The sequence below is a fragment of the Pithys albifrons genome, chromosome 8 (assembly GCF_047495875.1).
Source record: "Pithys albifrons albifrons isolate INPA30051 chromosome 8, PitAlb_v1, whole genome shotgun sequence".
NCBI lineage: Eukaryota > Metazoa > Chordata > Aves > Passeriformes > Thamnophilidae > Pithys > Pithys albifrons.
The window spans coordinates 39,473,532-39,492,524 of NC_092465.1; the positions used below are offsets into that span (position 1 = coordinate 39,473,532).

Below are 18,993 nucleotides of genomic sequence, written 5' to 3' on the forward strand. Positions count from 1 at the left end.
AGGTTACATATTATTTTAAATTAGAAATTTTCCACATATATAATCACGGAATCATAGAATGGTCCAACTCCAGTCCCTTTACCAGATCATGGCACTCAGTGCCACGGCCAAGCTCAGCTGAAAAACCTCCAGGGATGGGGAATCCACCCCCTCTCTGGGCAGCCCATTCCAATGCCTGAGCACTCTCTCTGCAAAGAAGTTTTTTCTGCTCTCCAACTTCAATTTCCCCAGGCAGAGCTTGAGCCCGTGCCCCCTTGTCCTATTGCTGAGTGCCTTGTGTACCTCATTAGAGAAGTTCCTTTGGAACTTTCTTGGTGTTAGACAGGAACTTGCACCAAAAGTAACCTGGATTTTTGGAATTTCTACTCTTAAATGTGAGGGAAACTTGGATTTCTAGTCTAAGCATGAAAATAGAAAACACCCATTATTTTTAATCCCTGCCCCACTAATCTTAAATATTTTTTATTCTTCTGACACATTTGATTGTAATCAAGTCTGAGAGGCATCTCTCCCCACATGCTTTCTGGCTAATATTTTGCTTAAACAGATTTTATTTTCTTTGTTAAAGAGTTAATCTGTTGTCAAGTTTTAAGTATGTCAGTTTTGCTTGAAACCTTTTGTGTTGGTTTAAAGGTAAACCAGCAGGAGAAACAAACCCAACACAAAAAAGATTATAAGGCAGAGTTACAACATAATAAAAATATTGCAATAAATGCAATGGCACAAAGAGAAATTGGGTTTAACCCCCAAACCCAGCAGTCTAACCCAGCCCCCTGGGGCACAAACACAGGGGGGTTTGGTGGCCCCTGTGCTGAGCCCCACGTGGTTCCCCCAAGTCCAAAGGAAAAGGAAGGGACAAACCTGTTGGTGCAGATGATGGCGCAGTCTGGTGGAGAGCGGTGGGCTCCTCCTGGCCAGGTTCTGCTCCTCCTCTGGATCCAATGAGTGGTCTCAGAAGTTCCAAACCCCCAGGATTCTCTCCCCTCAGGTACAGGTGGGAGCCCCTAGTGCCTCCCCCAGGGCGGGGAGTTCCACACTGGGGGATCTGACTCTGAGAGTCAGGGAGGATTTTGGACTCGTTGTTGGCCCATGAGCAGAGCTGAGCCCTCAGGTGGGTGTGGAGGTGCCAAGGACTCCCTGCAGGGGAGTTCTCCCGTCTCCTCTGCCAGGCTTTCCCAGCCAGCTCCCAGCCTGAGTGGTCATGTGTGTCCTGGGCAGCTGCTGCCAATGGGCCATTGGGAACAGTTGGTGGGCAATGAATGGGGGGTGGAGAATCCACAGCTTTGGTCACATCCACACAGTGATAAACTGGTCCCACCTGCTGAACTAGGACAACATTCAGGAGATTTAAGGCAGTCTGACACTGAACTTGGGTGTCTTTCAGCTGTGCACAGAATTGTTTCAGCTGCCCTTGAGTCCCCTGCCTCGATGTTTGACCTGTTTGTGGTTGGGTTTTTGCAACAGCAACTGTGACTAAATCGGGATTTTTTTTCCTTTTCTGCAGTTACAGAGACTATACAGGAAGTATATTCGAGCAGAGAGCTTTAGAAAGGCTCTGGTTTATCAGAAGAAATACCTCTTGCTGCTGCTGGGTGGCTTTCAGGACTGTGAGCAGGCCACCCTTTCTCTCATTGCTCGCATGGGCATCTTCCCCTCGCCCGCGGCCCTCCAGCTCTCGGGCGCTCGGTCCCGGCCCTTCACCAGGTTCAGGTGTGCAGCCAGGGCCATCATTGCCATCTCCAGGTAAAGCCAGCCCCTTCCTGCCTCCCACACCTGCTGTTTCCTGGGAAATTTCTAAAGTTGGTAGTTCTTGTGGCTTATCCTGCGTTAATGTTAAACAAAGGCATCCCCGGAGCTGGTTCTAATGTGACTTGTTAGCTGAGTTTGAGCTGTACTAAACTAAAGATGTATAAAAAATGTCTTTAAGCTGAAAGAGGGTAGGTTTAGATTGGATACTGGGGAGAAACCCTTCCTTGTGAGGGTGCTGAGGCCCTGGTACAGGTTGGGCAGAGAAGCTGTGGTTGTCCCACCCCTGGAAGTGTCCCAGGCCACGTTGGACAGGGCTTGGAGAAACCTGGGATAGTGGAAGGTGTCACTGCCCATGGCAGGGGGCTGGAATGAGATGAACTTTAAGGTCCCTTCCAGCAAACCATTCCATAATTCTACGGAAAAGCTGCTTCTGTCCTTAGAGATACCCAGCTGCAATGGATTTTGGAACCAGTGGACAGCCATGATGACCAACTGAAGTCCTTCCATGGCTCACCTCCTTGCTCTCCCTGGATAGTTTGTCTTGGATCAGAATGTGGTCTATATCAGGAATGGTTCTCTCTGGAATTCAGTAGCCTGTGGTTTCTTGGGCATGATTCTGTCATGCTCTGACACTATCAGATGGGTTTTGTTAGCTGTATGTGGGACAATATGCCATCTCCTAATGGTTTTTAATTGAATGAAGAAAAAGGAGTTTTAAATCTAATAGGTGGTTAGTCCTAAGCAAGTTCCTTGTCTAAATGGGATAGGCCAGCATTCCAAAGACTGAAGCTGAAGAATTCCCTTTATTCCCACAGTGGTTGTTACTTATGTTGTTTAGCATGTTCTATACCAACAAATAACTTAATATTAAAAATCAACGTGTTTTATTTTATTTTTAATGCTTGTGCAAATTTGTTTCCTTACTAAGGTTAAAGTTTTTGGTGAAAAAGTGGAACAAAGTCGGCAGGAAGAGCACGCAGGGTGAAACCATTTCTCACAGTGTGGGAGGTAACACAGGTACGTGTTTGAACAAGCACATTATTGTCTTTAGTGATGTGATTCATTTAAAAGTGGCAAAATCTGTTAATTGTGCCACTGTCCATCTGTGGAGCAGACAGAGAGATGGGCCGATGCAGGTCAGGAAGGACTGAGTTACTTGAGGAACACTTGGCTGTTTCTTTGAGTTACTTACAGATGTCCTTGTAAGAATTTCAACAAATACCTGAATGCAGCACCCAGTGCTGTGGAACTGTCTCCCTTAATTAATATTCCCTTACTTGGGCCTTTTCAACACGAAACAAAATTCAGATGAAATAGTGCATTTTGCACTACCTGATACTATATAATTTTCACTGTTTTTAAGTGGCTGGAAATACTTATATTTTAAAATAAACACCAACTTCCACTGTGTGTGCTAGTTGGATATCAGAAAAAACTTGTTTGCAGAGAGAGTGCTCAGGCATTGGAATGGGCTGCCCAGAGAGAGGGTGGATTCCCCATCCCTGGAGGTTTTTCAACTGAGCTTGGCCGTGGCACTGAGTGCCATGATCTGGTAAAGGGACTGGAGTTGGCCCAAGGGTTGGACTTGATGATCTCAGAGGTCTTTTCCAACCCAATTGATTCTATGATTCTATTCTATGATTCTTATGACACTTGAATCCTCAGAGGCTGAACTTGGATCACTGAGATGAGCTCAGTTGGTTCAAACTTGGTTGTAATGCCAAAGTCATGGGTTCAATACCCTCTGTGGGCCATTGACTTAAGAGTTGGACTCGATGATCCTTGTGGGTCCCTTCCAACTCAGAATAGTCTGGGATTTTGTGATTCTAAAACCTCACTACAAAATAGCATTGATCCTCTGTTAAATCTGGTTAAACCAAACAAAACAAAAATCCCCATACTAAACAAACAAGCAATTTGCTGTAGAAAGTGTATTTACCTGCATTTAACCCCAAACTTAACTGTATCCTGCTGTCATTCTCGTGGGTTTCTCATGGATGTGTTTCTGATACTCTGTTCTGAATAGTTCCCAGTGCATGTTTCTTAACCCTTTCCTATTCACCACAGCCCCTGGTGCTAGAACAGAAGTTCTGAAGGAGCAGCAGCTTCCAGCTGTTCCCACCAGCTCTCCCCCCACTCGGGACAGGGCCATGGGGCTGTGCCACAGAGCCAGCACTGCGAGATTTGGAAGCCTCTCCCCTCGACCCTCCCCTCGCTCACACAACAGGTCAGTCTGCAACCCCTGCCTGGGTTTAGTCCCCACACTGACAGTCTGCCATAATGTCTTAGGTTGAGGGAAACCAAAATGTTTACCAAGACCAGAGGAGAGGATTCCTTCTCAATAATCACATCACTCCTTATTAAATTGAAAAAAAAAACCCTTTATTAGAAAATGTAGATAAGAAGGATAATGGTTCTTAACCACGATAGATGGAGGGAGGGATGGAAGGATGGATAGATGGATATGTGGCTGGCTGGCTGGCTGGATGGATATGTGGATGGATGGATGGATGGATGGATGGATGGATGGATGGATGGATGGATGGATGGATGGATATGTGGATGGATAAGTGGATGGATATGTGGATGGATGGATGGATGGATGGATGGATGGATGGATGGATGGATGGATGGATGGATGGATGGATATGTGGCTGGCTGGCTGGCTGGCTGGCTGGCTGGCTGGCTGGCTGGCTGGCTGGATATGTGGATGGATGGATGGATGGATATGTGGATGGATGGATGGATGGATGGATATGTGGATGGATGGATGGATGGATGGATGGATGGATGGATGGATGGATGGATGGATGGATGGATGGATGGATATGTGGATGGATGGATAGATAGATAGATAGATAGATAGATAGATAGATAGATAGATAGGTAGATAGATAGATAGATAGACAGACAGACAGAACTATAAACAGACCAGCTCAAACTACTGCCCCAGCACCAAAAGAACAACCCCTGAAAAGCGTAGGTTCCTCCTGGTGCAGTTGTATTTATGGGCAGTGTCAGTGTCACACCTGGGCTGGCTGCATGGTGAATTCTCAGTCTTTTCCCAGCAAGGCAGAGACAAGGAGGGGTGTGTGACCCACGTGGTGCAGGATGGAGCCTTTCCTGTGGGGGAAGAGCAGACTCACTCTCTCTCTCTCTCTCTCCTGGTCCTTTGTTCCAAAGAAGGAAACGCTGGGAGTTGAGGAGTGGCGGTAATTCCCAGGAATCTCCTTGCAGTTGAAGTCAGTCCCCAGGAAAAAGGTCTGCAGTGTGTCCCCAGGAAAAGCAGCTGTGACCCTCCTCCCTCTCCTCTCTCTCTCTGAAGTTCAGGGTGCCCAGAGATGGAGGGGGAAGGTGAAGAGCAGAGCCAGAAGGAGCTCTCCCCAGCTTAGCAAACAGTGGCCTTTCCCCAAAAGGAAGTAAAGCAGCACCCAGGAAAAGCCTCTGCCCCTCCCAGGTGCTGGGGGTCCATTTTTTGGCCCCACCATTGAGTTGGAATCTGGAGTCATCAACCTCTCCTTTTTTCTCAGTCCTGGCACTCCAACTCCCAAAACCTTTGTGTTGGTAGAGAGAGAAAAATTCCCTGAAGGATCCTCCTCCCCACCCCTTTCTTTGTTTGAACCTTTGACACATAAATATGGAACCACTTGTTGAGGAGGAGCATGAACAAAAGAGGAATTTGTTTTCCCAGATCTAGTAAATGTTTTTATTTCTTTCAAGATGGTACAGGACAATAAGACTTCTTGTCTGCTTTAAGCATCATGTCTGATGTTCTTGGACTGAGAACATTCCTAGTGGTGTTCCCTAATTAAATTTGGAGAGAGTACAGAATTCACAGTCTGCTTTAATGGGTAATTCTTGTTGCCTTTGCAGGAAGGTAGCTGGTCTCAGTCCCATCAGCTTGGGATGTGTTCTTTGGTTCTTAACCTCCTGACTAAATGAGAATCTTCTACAAGCAGGCAAGAATTTTCTTCAAAATTAAAAAAAAAAAAAGCAGCAAGGAAGTAGCTGTGGAGATCTAGGGATATGCAAAGATGGAGGTGCTCCAGATTAATGTAGGTGTTGTTTTGGGGGACAGACAGTGCCTGTCCTGACAGCCAGGTGATGTTCTGGTTTGCATGGAATTTTAGCAAAACATGTTGGAGAGTTCTAGACCTGCAGGCATTTCCCAAAAGACTTAAATTCTACTCCACCCTGTTCCTCTGTCATGACACGTGTCTGGGTCTGACAGCCCTGACAAGACAAGTCATCAGTGTGGTATGTAACAGGATATTAATAAGAGCAGCCCTGACTGATGCTCTATGACTGGGTTAGTGCTGGTTTGGGGTGATGTGGATTCAAGGTAGGCTAAACAATGACTGTTGCTGCTCCTGTGTCCTGGCAAAGCTGTATCACACCAAGTTCGGGGAGAGTGTTGACCTGCTGGAAGGCAGGAGGGCTCTGCAGAGGGATCTGGAGAGACTGGAGAGATGGGCTGATTGCAATGGGATGGAGTTCAACAAGGCCAAGTGCAGGTCCTGCCCTTTGGCCACCCCAACCCCCTGCAGCGCTCCAGGCTGGGCACAGAGTGGCTGGAGAGCAGCCAGGCAGAAAGGGACCTGGGGGGACTGAGGGACAGGAAGCTCAACAGGAGCCACCAGTGTGCCCAGGTGGCCAAGAAGGCCAAGGGGATCCTGGCCTGGATCCAAACTAGCGTGGCCAGCAGGCCCAGGGCAGTGACCCTTCCCCTGGACTCTGCCTTGGGGAGGCCACACCTTGAGTGTTGTGTTCAGTTCTGGGCCCCTCAGTTGAGGCAAGAGCTTGAGGGGCTGGAGTGGGGCCAGAGAAGAGCAACGAGGCTGGAGAAGGGACTGGAGCACAAGTGCTGTGGGGAGAGGCTGAGGGAGCTGGGGGTGTTCAGCCTGGAGAAGAGGAGGCTCAGAGGTGACCTCAGCACTGTCTAGAACTGCCTGAAGGGAAGTTCTGACCAGGTGAGAGTTGGTCTCTTCTCCCAAGCACTCAGCAATAAGACAAGGGGACACGATGGGCTCAAGCTCTGCCAGGGGAAATTGACGTTGGAGATCAGAAAAAACTTATTTGCAGAGAGAGTGCTCAGGCATTGGAATGGGCTGCCCAGAGAGGAGGTGGATTCCCCATCCCTGGATGTTTTTCAACTGAGCTTGGCCGTGGCACTGAGTGCCATGATCTGGTAAAGGGACTGGAGTTGGCCCAAGGGTTGGACTTGATGATCTCGGAGGTCTTTTCCAACCCAATCCATTCTGTGATTCTAAGGAAGGGATGGCTGGGAACAACCTGCTGCTCATGTAAGGGTGCAAGGAAAAGGAATAAATCCAAACCACAAATAGCAGTGCGTTTCCATAGAGTGTCCCTTATCTCTGCTAATACTTAGAATTTGTTGTTAATGCCCAGAAGGAAGACCTATTTGAAGGGGCCCCTTTTTCAGCCTTGGCCTTCAAGACTGTATTTTCCCTGCTCAACAGGAGTGTGCACACCTGGATATGCAGCTCCTCAGCCCTTCTGTTCACAAGGTCTTGTCTCACTTGGCCATTGGAACTCACCTCTGGCTCCATCTCTCTTACCCAAGGGCCTTTGTGTTGTAGATCAGAAGAGAAAGATTCAGAGAAACTGCAGCTTTTACCCAAACATCCTTTTTTTTGCCTCCCCTGTATACAGAGCTGCCCAGTCTCTATTGTTGTATGTAACATTTGTTGTATACATAACATTTTGGTTGTGGTGTTTGGTGTTATTCCAGTTTTCTTTGCCCAGAATTCCTGCCTGTACAAATGTAACTCCACTGTATGTATTTGAAAGTAAAGCATGAGCAGAAGAAAATAATTTGTTTTCCTTTTCAGATTGCATCAGTCCCCAAGTTCAGCACCAGAGAAGTCACCTCTGCCCCCTCCCGATCCTGAACGGTCCCTCACAGAGTACATCCATCGCTTGGAGCTCATCCAGCAGAGACTGTGGGGGATGCAACCAGGTGAGAACCACGTGCTCACCCCTCACAGCTCCCAGAATTGCTTCTTGAAGGTTCTTTGTACATACTGCCCTTAAAGAGCATCATTTTAGGGAAGAATTACAATTATCGGGGGGAACACAACTAAAGAAGTCTCTGAAAGGAAACCTTTTAGTGAATCATATCTAAAACTAGTCGTGTGGCATTTCTCAAAATACGTTCTTCAGATGTGATTGAGAATCATCGAATCAATTGGGTTGGAAAAGACCTCCGAGATCATCAAGTCCAACCCTTGGTCCAACTCCAGTCCCTTTACCAGATCATGGCACTCAGTGCCACGGCCAAGCTCAGTTGAAAAACCTCCAGGGATGGGGAATCCACCCCCTCTCTGGGCAGCCCATTCCAATGCCTGAGCACTCTCTCTGCAAAGAATTTCTTTCTGCTCTCCACCTTAAATTTCCCCTGGCAGAGCTTGAGCCTGTGCCCCCTTGTCCTATTGCTGAGTGCCTGCTAACTCCCTGCTCCTCTTTCCAAGTCTAAATAAGCCAGTGTTGCTGTTTAAATGGAGCTTAATATGGGGTTAATTTGCTTTAAATTCAAAGAGAGCCATTGTAATTGCTGAGCAGGGCTTTCTGTGCAGCACTAACTGCAGTGCTTCCCTCATTTACCACTTCCTTATGTCCCATAACAGATTAAAAAACCAGATCTGGAGGCTGGTAAATGCAGCCATCTAGTTCTGAGCTTGATCAAAGAGCACACAAAGGACTGTAGCAGCCCTTAGCTTTGCTATTTAAAGCACTTCCTCCTCATTTCTAGACTGCAGGCAGAAGCTGGAAAGGTGACCAGGTGGATCTTTGGCTGTGGCACTGAGGGGACTGGGGTGGGTTTGAATTCCTTCCCACACTGCACATACACACCTTACATTTTCCTTTGCCTGAGCAAAACCATCAGCACCTGCTGCTTCCCACAACCATCAGCACCTGCTGTTTCCCACAACCCTCAGCACCTGCTGCTTCCCAGGTTCACCTGCCTCTGGTAAGTGTCCTTTACCTTTGCCCAAATATATCACCAGAGTCAACAGGTGCAGTGACACATCCATATAGAATGGGGTGGGTGGGAAGGGACCTTAAAGCTCATCTTGTTCCACCCCCTGCCATGGGCAGGGACACCTTTCACCAGCCCAGGGTGTTCCAAGTCCCGTCCAGCCTGGCCTTGGACACTTCCAGGGATGGGGCAGCCACAGCTTCTCTGGGAATTCCATCCCAGCCCTTCCCCACCCCCCCAGCCAGGAATTCCTTCCCAATATCCCATCTAACCCTCTGTACTTGGGAAGCCATTCCCTTGTCCTGTCATTCCATCCTTGTCCCACGTCCTCCTCCAGCCCTCCTGGAGCCCCTTTAGGGTGTTGGAATCTGAGGAGACCTTAAAACTCATCCCATCTCACCCCCTGCCATGGGCAGGGACACCTCCCACTGTCCCAGGTTGCTCCAAGCCCCATCCAACCTGGCCTGGGGCACTTCCAGGGATGGGGAGTCCACACACTCTCTGGGCAATTCCATGGGAACAATTTGGGAACTTGGACATTATTCTCAGCAGGACTTTACCTAGAAATTTCATTACCATGACTTTGTGGGGGTTGGTTCTTTTTCCACAAATAATGCAGCTGTATGGCAGAGAGATAAATAAATTTTACACTTGAAACCTTTATAGAAGAAGGTATTTTGCTCCATTTTAAGTGTGGAGTAAGTTATTCCCCAACTGAGACACCACGAGTGGAAATTCTGTGGAAAGTGCACATAATTTCTGTCATTTCCATGTTACCAGAATGGTGATATCAGGCATTACAGGGTGACTTTGCAACCTTCAGAACAGTGCTATGAGCCAAATTATTGCCCAGTTTCTAATGAACTTTAGGACATTATTCAGGGGCAGTGGAATCACCACATGAGTGGCAAAAAGTCAGGCTGTCACTGGATAAAATAGGGCTGTGATGGAGCACTGGGACCAGTGTACAAAGATTTGCTTTGGCTGATGTGTAAGCTTTAAAATCCTGTTTGGGATTGCTCCTGAGTGGCTCCTGGAAATGGGAATTGAAATCCTGTTTGGGATTGGGAATTGAAATCCTGTTTCAGGTTGCTCCTGAGTGGCTCCTGGAAATGGGAATTGAAATCCTGTTTGGGATTGGGAATTGAAATCCTGTTTCAGGTTGTTCCTGAGTGGCTCCTGGAAATGGGAATTGAAATCCTGTTTCAGATTGTTCCTGAGTGACTCATGGAAATGGGAATTGAAATCCTGTTTGGGATTGCTCCTGAGTGGCTCCTGGAAATGGGAATTGAAATCCTGTTTCAGGTTGCTCCTGAGTGGCTCCTGGAAATGGGAATTGAAATCCTGTTTGGGATTGCTCCTGAGTGGCTCATGGAAATGGGAATTGAAATCCTGTTTGGGATTGGGAATTGAAATCCTGTTTCAGGTTGTTCCTGAGTGGCTCATGGAAATGGGAATTGAAATCCTGTTTGGGATTGGGAATTGAAATCCTGTTTCAGGTTGTTCCTGAGTGGCTCATGGAAATGGGAATTGAAATCCTGTTTGGGATTGCTCCTGAGTGACTCTTGGAAATGGGAATTGGTCTCAGTGTAGCTCCTATGAAACGTGTTGAGGAAATGACATGCTGGTAACTGCACCCTGTTGCTCTATAACACCAGCAGTTCTCTAATATTCCTTTGGATTTTTCTAAATTTAGGACAAGCTCCAGGCTCACCTCGTCAGAGAAACATGAAAAAGTGATGGGCATGCTACAAAATCTGTCCTGCAAGTCACTCCTTCCTTCCTGCTGCTCCTTCCTGACAGTGCCACTTGCAATCACTGTCCTGTGCAACTGAATTAAAGGGCAGTGCTTTTACAGCATGTTTTTATATGACTATTTTTGTTATATTTAGTACTTAAAGAGGGACTTACTTTTCTCCAAGAAGGATGTTTTACATTCTCATGTGAAATTATTCTAAAGGCTGAAGTGTGACTGCATCACTGCATTGTAAGCTGCACAAAGTGTTTATTTTTCTAGAGTGTATAGGTGGATTCCTTGTAAAAAAAGTTATTAAAATGGCATTTTATTAGTGAATTCTTACATTGTGGTGTTATTTTCACATTACCTATTTACTTCTTTTGTTGCTCCTAAAATTGTTCAGGTTTTAACATTTCTGTAGGATCATTCTGACTAAAGGAACAGCTGAAGTACTATCACAAATATCAAAGACACCTGTAGCCTTCTGTAAATTTTGGGTTTGCTCTTCTGCTTTTACAGTAAATAAGTTCTCCCTCTATCAGTCTGTCCTATTTTCCCTGGACACTTTTAGCTTCATTTTTCTAGTTCAGAACTCTCATAACTTCTGTTAAACTCTCTGCATTTTTGGCAAACATACCACACAAAACCTCTGAACTCTCTTTCCCTCTAAGGTAAGTGAAACTCCTGGGGCAGTTCCCAATCTGTAAGAAATTGGTGGTCAGAGAAGAGGAAAGAGGCATTCTGGTGGTACACCCATTTCTCACTGCAAAAATGAGAGAGATTCCAAACACTATGCTGAGTAAGACTTCTTTCTGTAATATTTCCATGTTTTTTGAGAGACAGTATAGGCAGAATTTTAATACCAAAAGTATTTTAAACCCCTGGAAACGTGAAATCTCTACCTTTGAAGCAGATGTGGTGTTTAACTTTGAAGCATCAGAAAAATCTCTTCTGGAGGCAGATTATTCTGCTGCACTCTCTTAAAAGATTTTCCTCTAAAGGGTATTGACAATTATCTACTGGCATTCATTCAAGATTGTTTTATTACTTATTTAACTGCTTTTATTACTTATATAATTGCTTTTATCCAATATTGGGCTTGGTAAGCCCTTATTTATCAGTCAGGTTGATCACCAAATTAGTTCTCTGGAACAAAAAGAGGGTAGAAATAGAGGATTGAAGGTAGAGGGGCCTGCAAATCCAAATTAAGGACTGGTTTTAAAATCTGGATGTGAAAAACTACTTTTTTAAGGGCAGTTGGCACATTGTAGGGATCAGTTCTGTCTCAAGGGAATTTGGCTTTGCATGGGCACAGTTTTTAATCAGTCTACAAGTTCCTGCCCAGCTTTGGGGTGGTTTGAAGCAGTGTGGCTTTCCCAGTGTCTGTGTCCTTGGAAGGGCAGTCCTGGGATGTGCTGCCCTCAGGAATATGAGCAGAGAAATCAAATCCCTGTGTGTGACACGAGCATGAACCCAATCCCCCCAAACGGGGCAGCTGTTTGGGACAGAGGCAGTAGTTGGAAGAAAACCTCTGCCCGGATTTCTCCCCTATTTTCTGGTTTCCAGGGAAGTTATTCTTCCTGGCAGAGCAGTCCTAGCGGTCAGGATGCCTGGCAAGGTCCTGGATTTGCCTTTGCCTGAGTCTTTGGGAAGCTGCAGGAATGTTTCTTGTTGGTCTCTAGTGCCTTTTGAGAGGTGGTTGGCTTTAGGAAAGACACATTCATTCATCCATTTATTCCTTTTTTTCCTTCTTTCTTCTTTCCTTCTCCTCCCTCTCTCCCTTCCTTCCCTTTCTTCTCTCCCTCCCTCCTTTCTCATTCCTTTCTTTCTCCCTTCCTCCTTTCCTTCCTTCCCTCCTTCCTTCCCTCCTTCTTTCCCCCTTCCTCCTTTCCTCCCTCTCTCCCTTTTCTTTCCTCCCTCCCTTTTCCTTCTTCCCTTCCCTTCCCTTCCCTTCCCTTCCCTTCCCTTCCCTTCCCTTCCCGCACCTTCCCTTCCCGCACCTTCCCTTCCCTTCCCTTCCCTTTCCTTCCCTTCCCTTCCCTTCCCTTTCCTTCCCTTCCCTTCCCGCACCTTCCCGCACCTTCCCTTCCCGCACCTTCCCTTCCCTTCCCTTCCCTTCCCTTCCCTTCCCTTCCCTTCCCTTCCCTTCCCTTCCCTTCCCTTCCCTTCCCTTCCCTTCCCTTCCCTTCCCTTCCCTTCCCTTCCCTTCCCTTCCCTTCCCTTCCCTTCCCTTCCCGCACCTTCCCGCACCTTCCCGCACCTTCCCTTCCCTTCCCGCACCTTCCCTTCCCGCACCTTCCCGCACCTTCCCTTCCCGCACCTTCCCGCACCTTCCCTTCCCTTCCCGCACCTTGCCTTCCCTTCCCTTCCCTTCCCGCACCTTCCCTTCCCGCACCTTCCCTTCCCGCACCTTCCCTTCCCGCACCTTCCCGCACCTTCCCTTCCCGCACCTTCCCTTCCCGCACCTTCCCTTCCCTTCCCTTCCCTTCCCTTCCCTTCCCTTCCCTTCCCTTCCCTTCCCTTCCCTTCCCTTCCCTTCCCTTCCCGCACCTTCCCTTCCCTTCCCTTCCCTTCCCTTCCCTTCCCTTCCCTTCCCTTCCCTTCCCTTCCCTTCCCTTCCCTTCCCTTCCCTTCCCTTCCCTTCCCTTCCCGCACCTTCCCTTCCCGCACCTTCCCGCACCTTCCCTTCCCGCACCTTCCCGCACCTTCCCTTCCCGCACCTTCCCTTCCCTTCCCTTCCCGCACCTTCCCTTCCCGCACCTTCCCGCACCTTCCCTTCCCGCACCTTCCCTTCCCTTCCCGCACCTTCCCTTCCCTTCCCGCACCTTCCCTTCCCGCACCTTCCCTTCCCTTCCCTTCCCTTCCCTTCCCTTCCCTTCCCTTCCCTTCCCTTCCCTTCCCTTCCCTTCCCTTCCCTTCCCTTCCCTTCCCTTCCCTTCCCTTCCCTTCCCTTCCCTTCCCTTCCCTTCCCTTCCCTTCCCGCACCTTCCCTTCCCTTCCCGCACCTTCCCTTCCCTTCCCTTCCCTTCCCTTCCCTTCCCTTCCCGCACCTTCCCTTCCCTTCCCTTCCCGCACCTTCCCTTCCCTTCCCTTCCCTTCCCTTCCCTTCCCTTCCCTTCCCTTCCCTTCCCTTCCCTTCCCGCACCTTCCCTTCCCTTCCCGCACCTTCCCTTCCCGCACCTTCCCGCACCTTCCCTTCCCGCACCTTCCCGCACCTTCCCTTCCCTTCCCGCACCTTGCCTTCCCTTCCCTTCCCTTCCCGCACCTTCCCTTCCCGCACCTTCCCTTCCCGCACCTTCCCTTCCCGCACCTTCCCGCACCTTCCCTTCCCGCACCTTCCCTTCCCTTCCCTTCCCTTCCCTTCCCTTCCCTTCCCTTCCCTTCCCTTCCCTTCCCTTCCCTTCCCTTCCCTTCCCTTCCCTTCCCTTCCCTTCCCTTCCCTTCCCTTCCCGCACCTTCCCTTCCCTTCCCGCACCTTCCCTTCCCTTCCCGCACCTTCCCTTCCCGCACCTTCCCTTCCCTTCCCTTCCCTTCCCTTCCCTTCCCTTCCCTTCCCTTCCCTTCCCTTCCCTTCCCTTCCCTTCCCTTCCCTTCCCTTCCCTTCCCTTCCCTTCCCTTCCCTTCCCGCACCTTCCCTTCCCGCACCTTCCCTTCCCGCACCTTCCCTTCCCGCACCTTCCCTTCCCGCACCTTCCCGCACCTTCCCTTCCCGCACCTTCCCTTCCCTTCCCGCACCTTCCCTTCCCTTCCCGCACCTTCCCTTCCCGCACCTTCCCGCACCTTCCCTTCCCTTCCCGCACCTTCCCTTCCCTTCCCGCACCTTCCCTTCCCTTCCCGCACCTTCCCTTCCCTTCCCTTCCCTTCCCTTCCCTTCCCTTCCCTTCCCTTCCCGCACCTTCCCGCACCTTCCCGCACCTTCCCGCACCTTCCCGCACCTTCCCGCACCTTCCCTTCCCGCACCTTCCCTTCCCTTCCCTTCCCTTCCCGCACCTTCCCTTCCCTTCCCGCACCTTCCCGCAACTTCCCTTCCCTTCCCTTCCCTTCCCTTCCCTTCCCTTCCCTTCCCTTCCCTTCCCTTCCCTTCCCTTCCCTTCCCTTCCCTTCCCTTCCCTTCCCTTCCCTTCCCGCACCTTCCCTTCCCGCACCTTCCCTTCCCGCACCTTCCCTTCCCTTCCCGCACCTTCCCTTTCCTTCCCTTCCCTTCCCTTCCCTTTCCTTCCCTTCCCTTCCCTTCACTTCCCTTCCTGCACCTTCCCTTCCCTTCCCTTCCCTTCCCTTCCCTTCCCTTCCCTTCCCTTCCCTTCCCTTCCCTTCCCTTCCCTTCCCGCACCTTCCCGCACCTTCCCGCACCTTCCCGCACCTTCCCTTCCCTTCCCGCACCTTACCTTCCCTTCCCTTCCCTTCCCTTCCCTTCCCTTCCCTTCCCTTCCCTTCCCTTCCCTTCCCTTCCCTTCCCTTCCCGCACCTTCCCTTCCCTTCCCTTCCCTTCCCTTCCCTTCCCTTCCCTTCCCTTCCCTTCCCTTCCCTCACCTTCCCTTCCCTCACCTTCCCTTCCCGCACCTTCCCTTCCCTTCCCTTCCCTTCCCTTCCCTTCCCTTCCCTTCCCTTCCCTTCCCTTCCCTTCCCTTCCCTTCCCTTCCCTTCCCTTCCCTTCCCGCACCTTCCCTTCCCGCACCTTCCCTTCCCGCACCTTCCCTTCCCTTCCCTTCCCTTCCCTTCCCTTCCCTTCCCTTCCCTTCCCTTCCCTTCCCTTCCCTTCCCTTCCCGCACCTTCCCGCACCTTCCCGCACCTTCCCTTCCCGCACCTTCCCTTCCCTTCCCTTCCCTTCCCTTCCCTTCCCTTCCCTTCCCTTCCCTTCCCTTCCCTTCCCTTCCCTTCCCTTCCCTTCCCTTCCCTTCCCTTCCCTTCCCTTCCCTTCCCTTCCCGCACCTTCCCTTCCCTTCCCGCACCTTCCCTTCCCTTCCCTTCCGGCACCTTCCCTTCCCGCACCTTCCCTTCCCGCACCTTCCCTTCCCGCACCTTCCCTTCCCTTCCCTTCCCTTCCCTTCCCTTCCCTTCCCTTCCCTTCCCTTCCCTTCCCTTCCCTTCCCTTCCCTTCCCTTCCCTTCCCTTCCCTTCCCTTCCCTTCCCTTCCCTTCCCTTCCCGCACCTTCCCTTCCCGCACCTTCCCTTCCCTTCCCTTCCCGCACCTTCCCTTCCCGCACCTTCCCTTCCCTTCCCTTCCCGCACCTTCCCTTCCCGCACCTTCCCTTCCCGCACCTTCCCTTCCCTTCCCGCACCTTCCCTTCCCGCACCTTCCCGCACCTTCCCTTCCCTTCCCTTCCCGCACCTTCCCTTCCCGCACCTTCCCTTCCCTTCCCTTCCAGCACCTTCCCTTCCCTTCCCTTCCCTTCCCTTCCCTTCCCTTCCCTTCCCTTCCCTTCCCTTCCCTTCCCTTCCCTTCCCTTCCCTTCCCTTCCCTTCCCTTCCCTTCCCTTCCCTTCCCTTCCCGCACCTTCCCGCACCTTCCCTTCCCTTCCCGCACCTTCCCTTCCCTTCCCTTCCCTTCCCTTCCCTTCCCTTCCCTTCCCTTCCCTTCCCTTCCCTTCCCTTCCCTTCCCTTCCCTTCCCGCACCTTCCCTTCCCTTCCCGCACCTTCCCTTCCCTTCCCGCACCTTCCCTTCCCTTCCCGCACCTTCCCTTCCCTTCCCGCACCTTCCCTTCCCTTCCCTTCCCGCACCTTCCCTTCCCGCACCTTCCCGCACCTTCCCGCACCTTCCCTTCCCTTCCCTTCCCGCACCTTCCCGCACCTTCCCTTCCCTTCCTGCACCTTCCCTTCCCTTCCCTTCCCTTCCCTTCCCTTCCCTTCCCTTCCCTTCCCTTCCCTTCCCTTCCCGCACCTTCCCGCACCTTCCCTTCCCTTCCCGCACCTTCCCGCACCTTCCCTTCCCTTCCCGCACCTTCCCTTCCTGCACCTTCCCTTCCCTTCCCTTCCCTTCCCTTCCCTTCCCTTCCCTTCCCTTCCCTTCCCTTCCCTTCCCTTCCCTTCCCTTCCCTTCCCTTCCCTTCCCGCACCTTCCCTTCCCTTCCCGCACCTTCCCTTCCCGCACCTTCCCTTCCCGCACCTTCCCTTCCCTTCCCGCACCTTCCCTTCCCGCACCTTCCTTTCCCGCACCTTCCCTTCCCGCACCTTCCCTTCCCTTCCCTTCCCGCACCTTCCCTTCCCTTCCCTTCCCTTCCCTTCCCTTCCCTTCCCTTCCCTTCCCTTCCCTTCCCTTCCCTTCCCTTCCCTTCCCTTCCCTTCCCTTCCCTTCCCTTCCCTTCCCGCACCTTCCCTTCCCGCACCTTCCCTTCCCGCACCTTCCCGCACCTTCCCTTCCCGCACCTTCCCTTCCCTTCCCGCACCTTCCCTTCCCTTCCCGCACCTTCCCTTCCCGCACCTTCCCTTCCCTTCCCTTCCCTTCCCTTCCCTTCCCTTCCCTTCCCTTCCCTTCCCTTCCCTTCCCTTCCCTTCCCTTCCCTTCCCTTCCCTTCCCTTCCCTTCCCTTCCCTTCCCTTCCCTTCCCTTCCCTTCCCTTCCCGCACCTTCCCTTCCCGCACCTTCCCTTCCCTTCCCGCACCTTCCCGCACCTTCCCGCACCTTCCCTTCCCTTCCCGCACCTTCCCTTCCCGCACCTTCCCGCACCTTCCCTTCCCGCACCTTCCCGCACCTTCCCTTCCCTTCCCGCACCTTGCCTTCCCTTCCCTTCCCTTCCCGCACCTTCCCTTCCCGCACCTTCCCTTCCCGCACCTTCCCTTCCCGCACCTTCCCGCACCTTCCCTTCCCTTCCCTTCCCTTCCCTTCCCTTCCCTTCCCTTCCCTTCCCTTCCCTTCCCTTCCCTTCCCTTCCCTTCCCTTCCCTTCCCTTCCCTTCCCTTCCCTTCCCTTCCCTTCCCTTCCCGCACCTTCCCTTCCCGCACCTTCCCTTCCCTTCCCTTCCCTTCCCTTCCCTTCCCTTCCCTTCCCTTCCCTTCCCTTCCCTTCCCTTCCCTTCCCTTCCCTTCCCTTCCCTTCCCTTCCCTTCCCTTCCCTTCCCTTCCCTTCCCGCACCTTCCCTTCCCTTCCCGCACCTTCCCTTCCCGCACCTTCCCTTCCCGCACCTTCCCGCACCTTCCCTTCCCGCACCTTCCCTTCCCTTCCCGCACCTTCCCTTCCCTTCCCGCACCTTCCCTTCCCGCACCTTCCCGCACCTTCCCTTCCCTTCCCGCACCTTCCCTTCCCTTCCCTTCCCTTCCCTTCCCTTCCCTTCCCTTCCCTTCCCTTCCCTTCCCTTCCCTTCCCTTCCCTTCCCTTCCCTTCCCTTCCCTTCCCTTCCCTTCCCTTCCCTTCCCGCACCTTCCCGCACCTTCCCTTACCTTCCCTTCCCGCACCTTCCCTTCCCTTCCCGCACCTTCCCGCACCTTCCCTTCCCTTCCCGCACCTTCCCGCAACTTCCCTTCCCTTCCCTTCCCTTCCCTTCCCTTCCCTTCCCTTCCCTTCCCTTCCCTTCCCTTCCCTTCCCTTCCCTTCCCTTCCCTTCCCTTCCCTTCCCTTCCCTTCCCTTCCCTTCCCGCACCTTCCCTTCCCTTCCCGCACCTTCCCTTCCCGCACCTTCCCTTCCCGCACCTTCCCTTCCCTTCCCGCACCTTCCCTTTCCTTCCCTTCCCTTCCCTTCCCTTTCCTTCCCTTCCCTTCCCTTCACTTCCCTTCCTGCACCTTCCCTTCCCGCACCTTCCCTTCCCTTCCCTTCCCTTCCCTTCCCTTCCCTTCCCTTCCCTTCCCTTCCCTTCCCTTCCCTTCCCTTCCCTTCCCTTCCCTTCCCTTCCCTTCCCTTCCCTTCCCGCACCTTCCCGCACCTTCCCGCACCTTCCCTTCCCTTCCCGCACCTTCCCTTCCCTTCCCTTCCCTTCCCTTCCCTTCCCTTCCCTTCCCTTCCCTTCCCTTCCCTTCCCGCACCTTCCCTTCCCTTCCCTTCCCTTCCCTTCCCTTCCCTTCCCTTCCCTTCCCTCACCTTCCCTTCCCGCACCTTCCCTTCCCGCACCTTCCCTTCCCTTCCCTTCCCTTCCCTTCCCTTCCCTTCCCTTCCCTTCCCTTCCCTTCCCTTCCCTTCCCTTCCCTTCCCTTCCCTTCCCTTCCCTTCCCTTCCCTTCCCTTCCCTTCCCGCACCTTCCCTTCCCGCACCTTCCCTTCCCGCACCTTCCCTTCCCTTCCCTTCCCTTCCCTTCCCTTCCCTTCCCTTCCCTTCCCTTCCCTTCCCTTCCCTTCCCTTCCCTTCCCTTCCCTTCCCTTCCCTTCCCTTCCCTTCCCGCACCTTCCCGCACCTTCCCTTCCCGCACCTTCCCTTCCCGCACCTTCCCTTCCCGCACCTTCCCTTCCCTTCCCTTCCCTTCCCTTCCCTTCCCTTCCCTTCCCTTCCCTTCCCTTCCCTTCCCTTCCCTTCCCTTCCCTTCCCTTCCCTTCCCTTCCCTTCCCTTCCCGCACCTTCCCGCACCTTCCCTTCCCTTCCC

The 18,993-nt window shown here is 52.2% G+C and overlaps 1 protein-coding gene across 9 annotated transcripts in view; it reads left to right on the top strand.

The window, feature by feature from the left end:
• The window catches only part of PCNT (pericentrin), a 97,676-nt gene extending 86,853 nt beyond the window's left edge, over nt 1–10,823 (top strand). For 8 of the 9 annotated variants that reach the window (XM_071562841.1, XM_071562842.1, XM_071562848.1 and 5 more), the window contains 5 exons: nt 1,505–1,743; nt 2,678–2,766; nt 3,817–3,976; nt 7,602–7,729; nt 10,446–10,823. In XM_071562841.1, the coding sequence (XP_071418942.1) occupies nt 1,505–1,743; nt 2,678–2,766; nt 3,817–3,976; nt 7,602–7,729; nt 10,446–10,489 (660 nt within the window). In that variant the 3' untranslated portion in view covers nt 10,490–10,823. Of the gene's footprint in view, nt 1–1,504; nt 1,744–2,677; nt 2,767–3,816; nt 3,977–7,601; nt 7,730–8,521; nt 8,741–10,445 lie in introns of all 9 variants that reach the window. The other variant, XM_071562844.1, reaches the window with a different exon arrangement.
• The last annotated feature ends 8,170 nt before the right edge of the window (nt 10,824–18,993 follow it).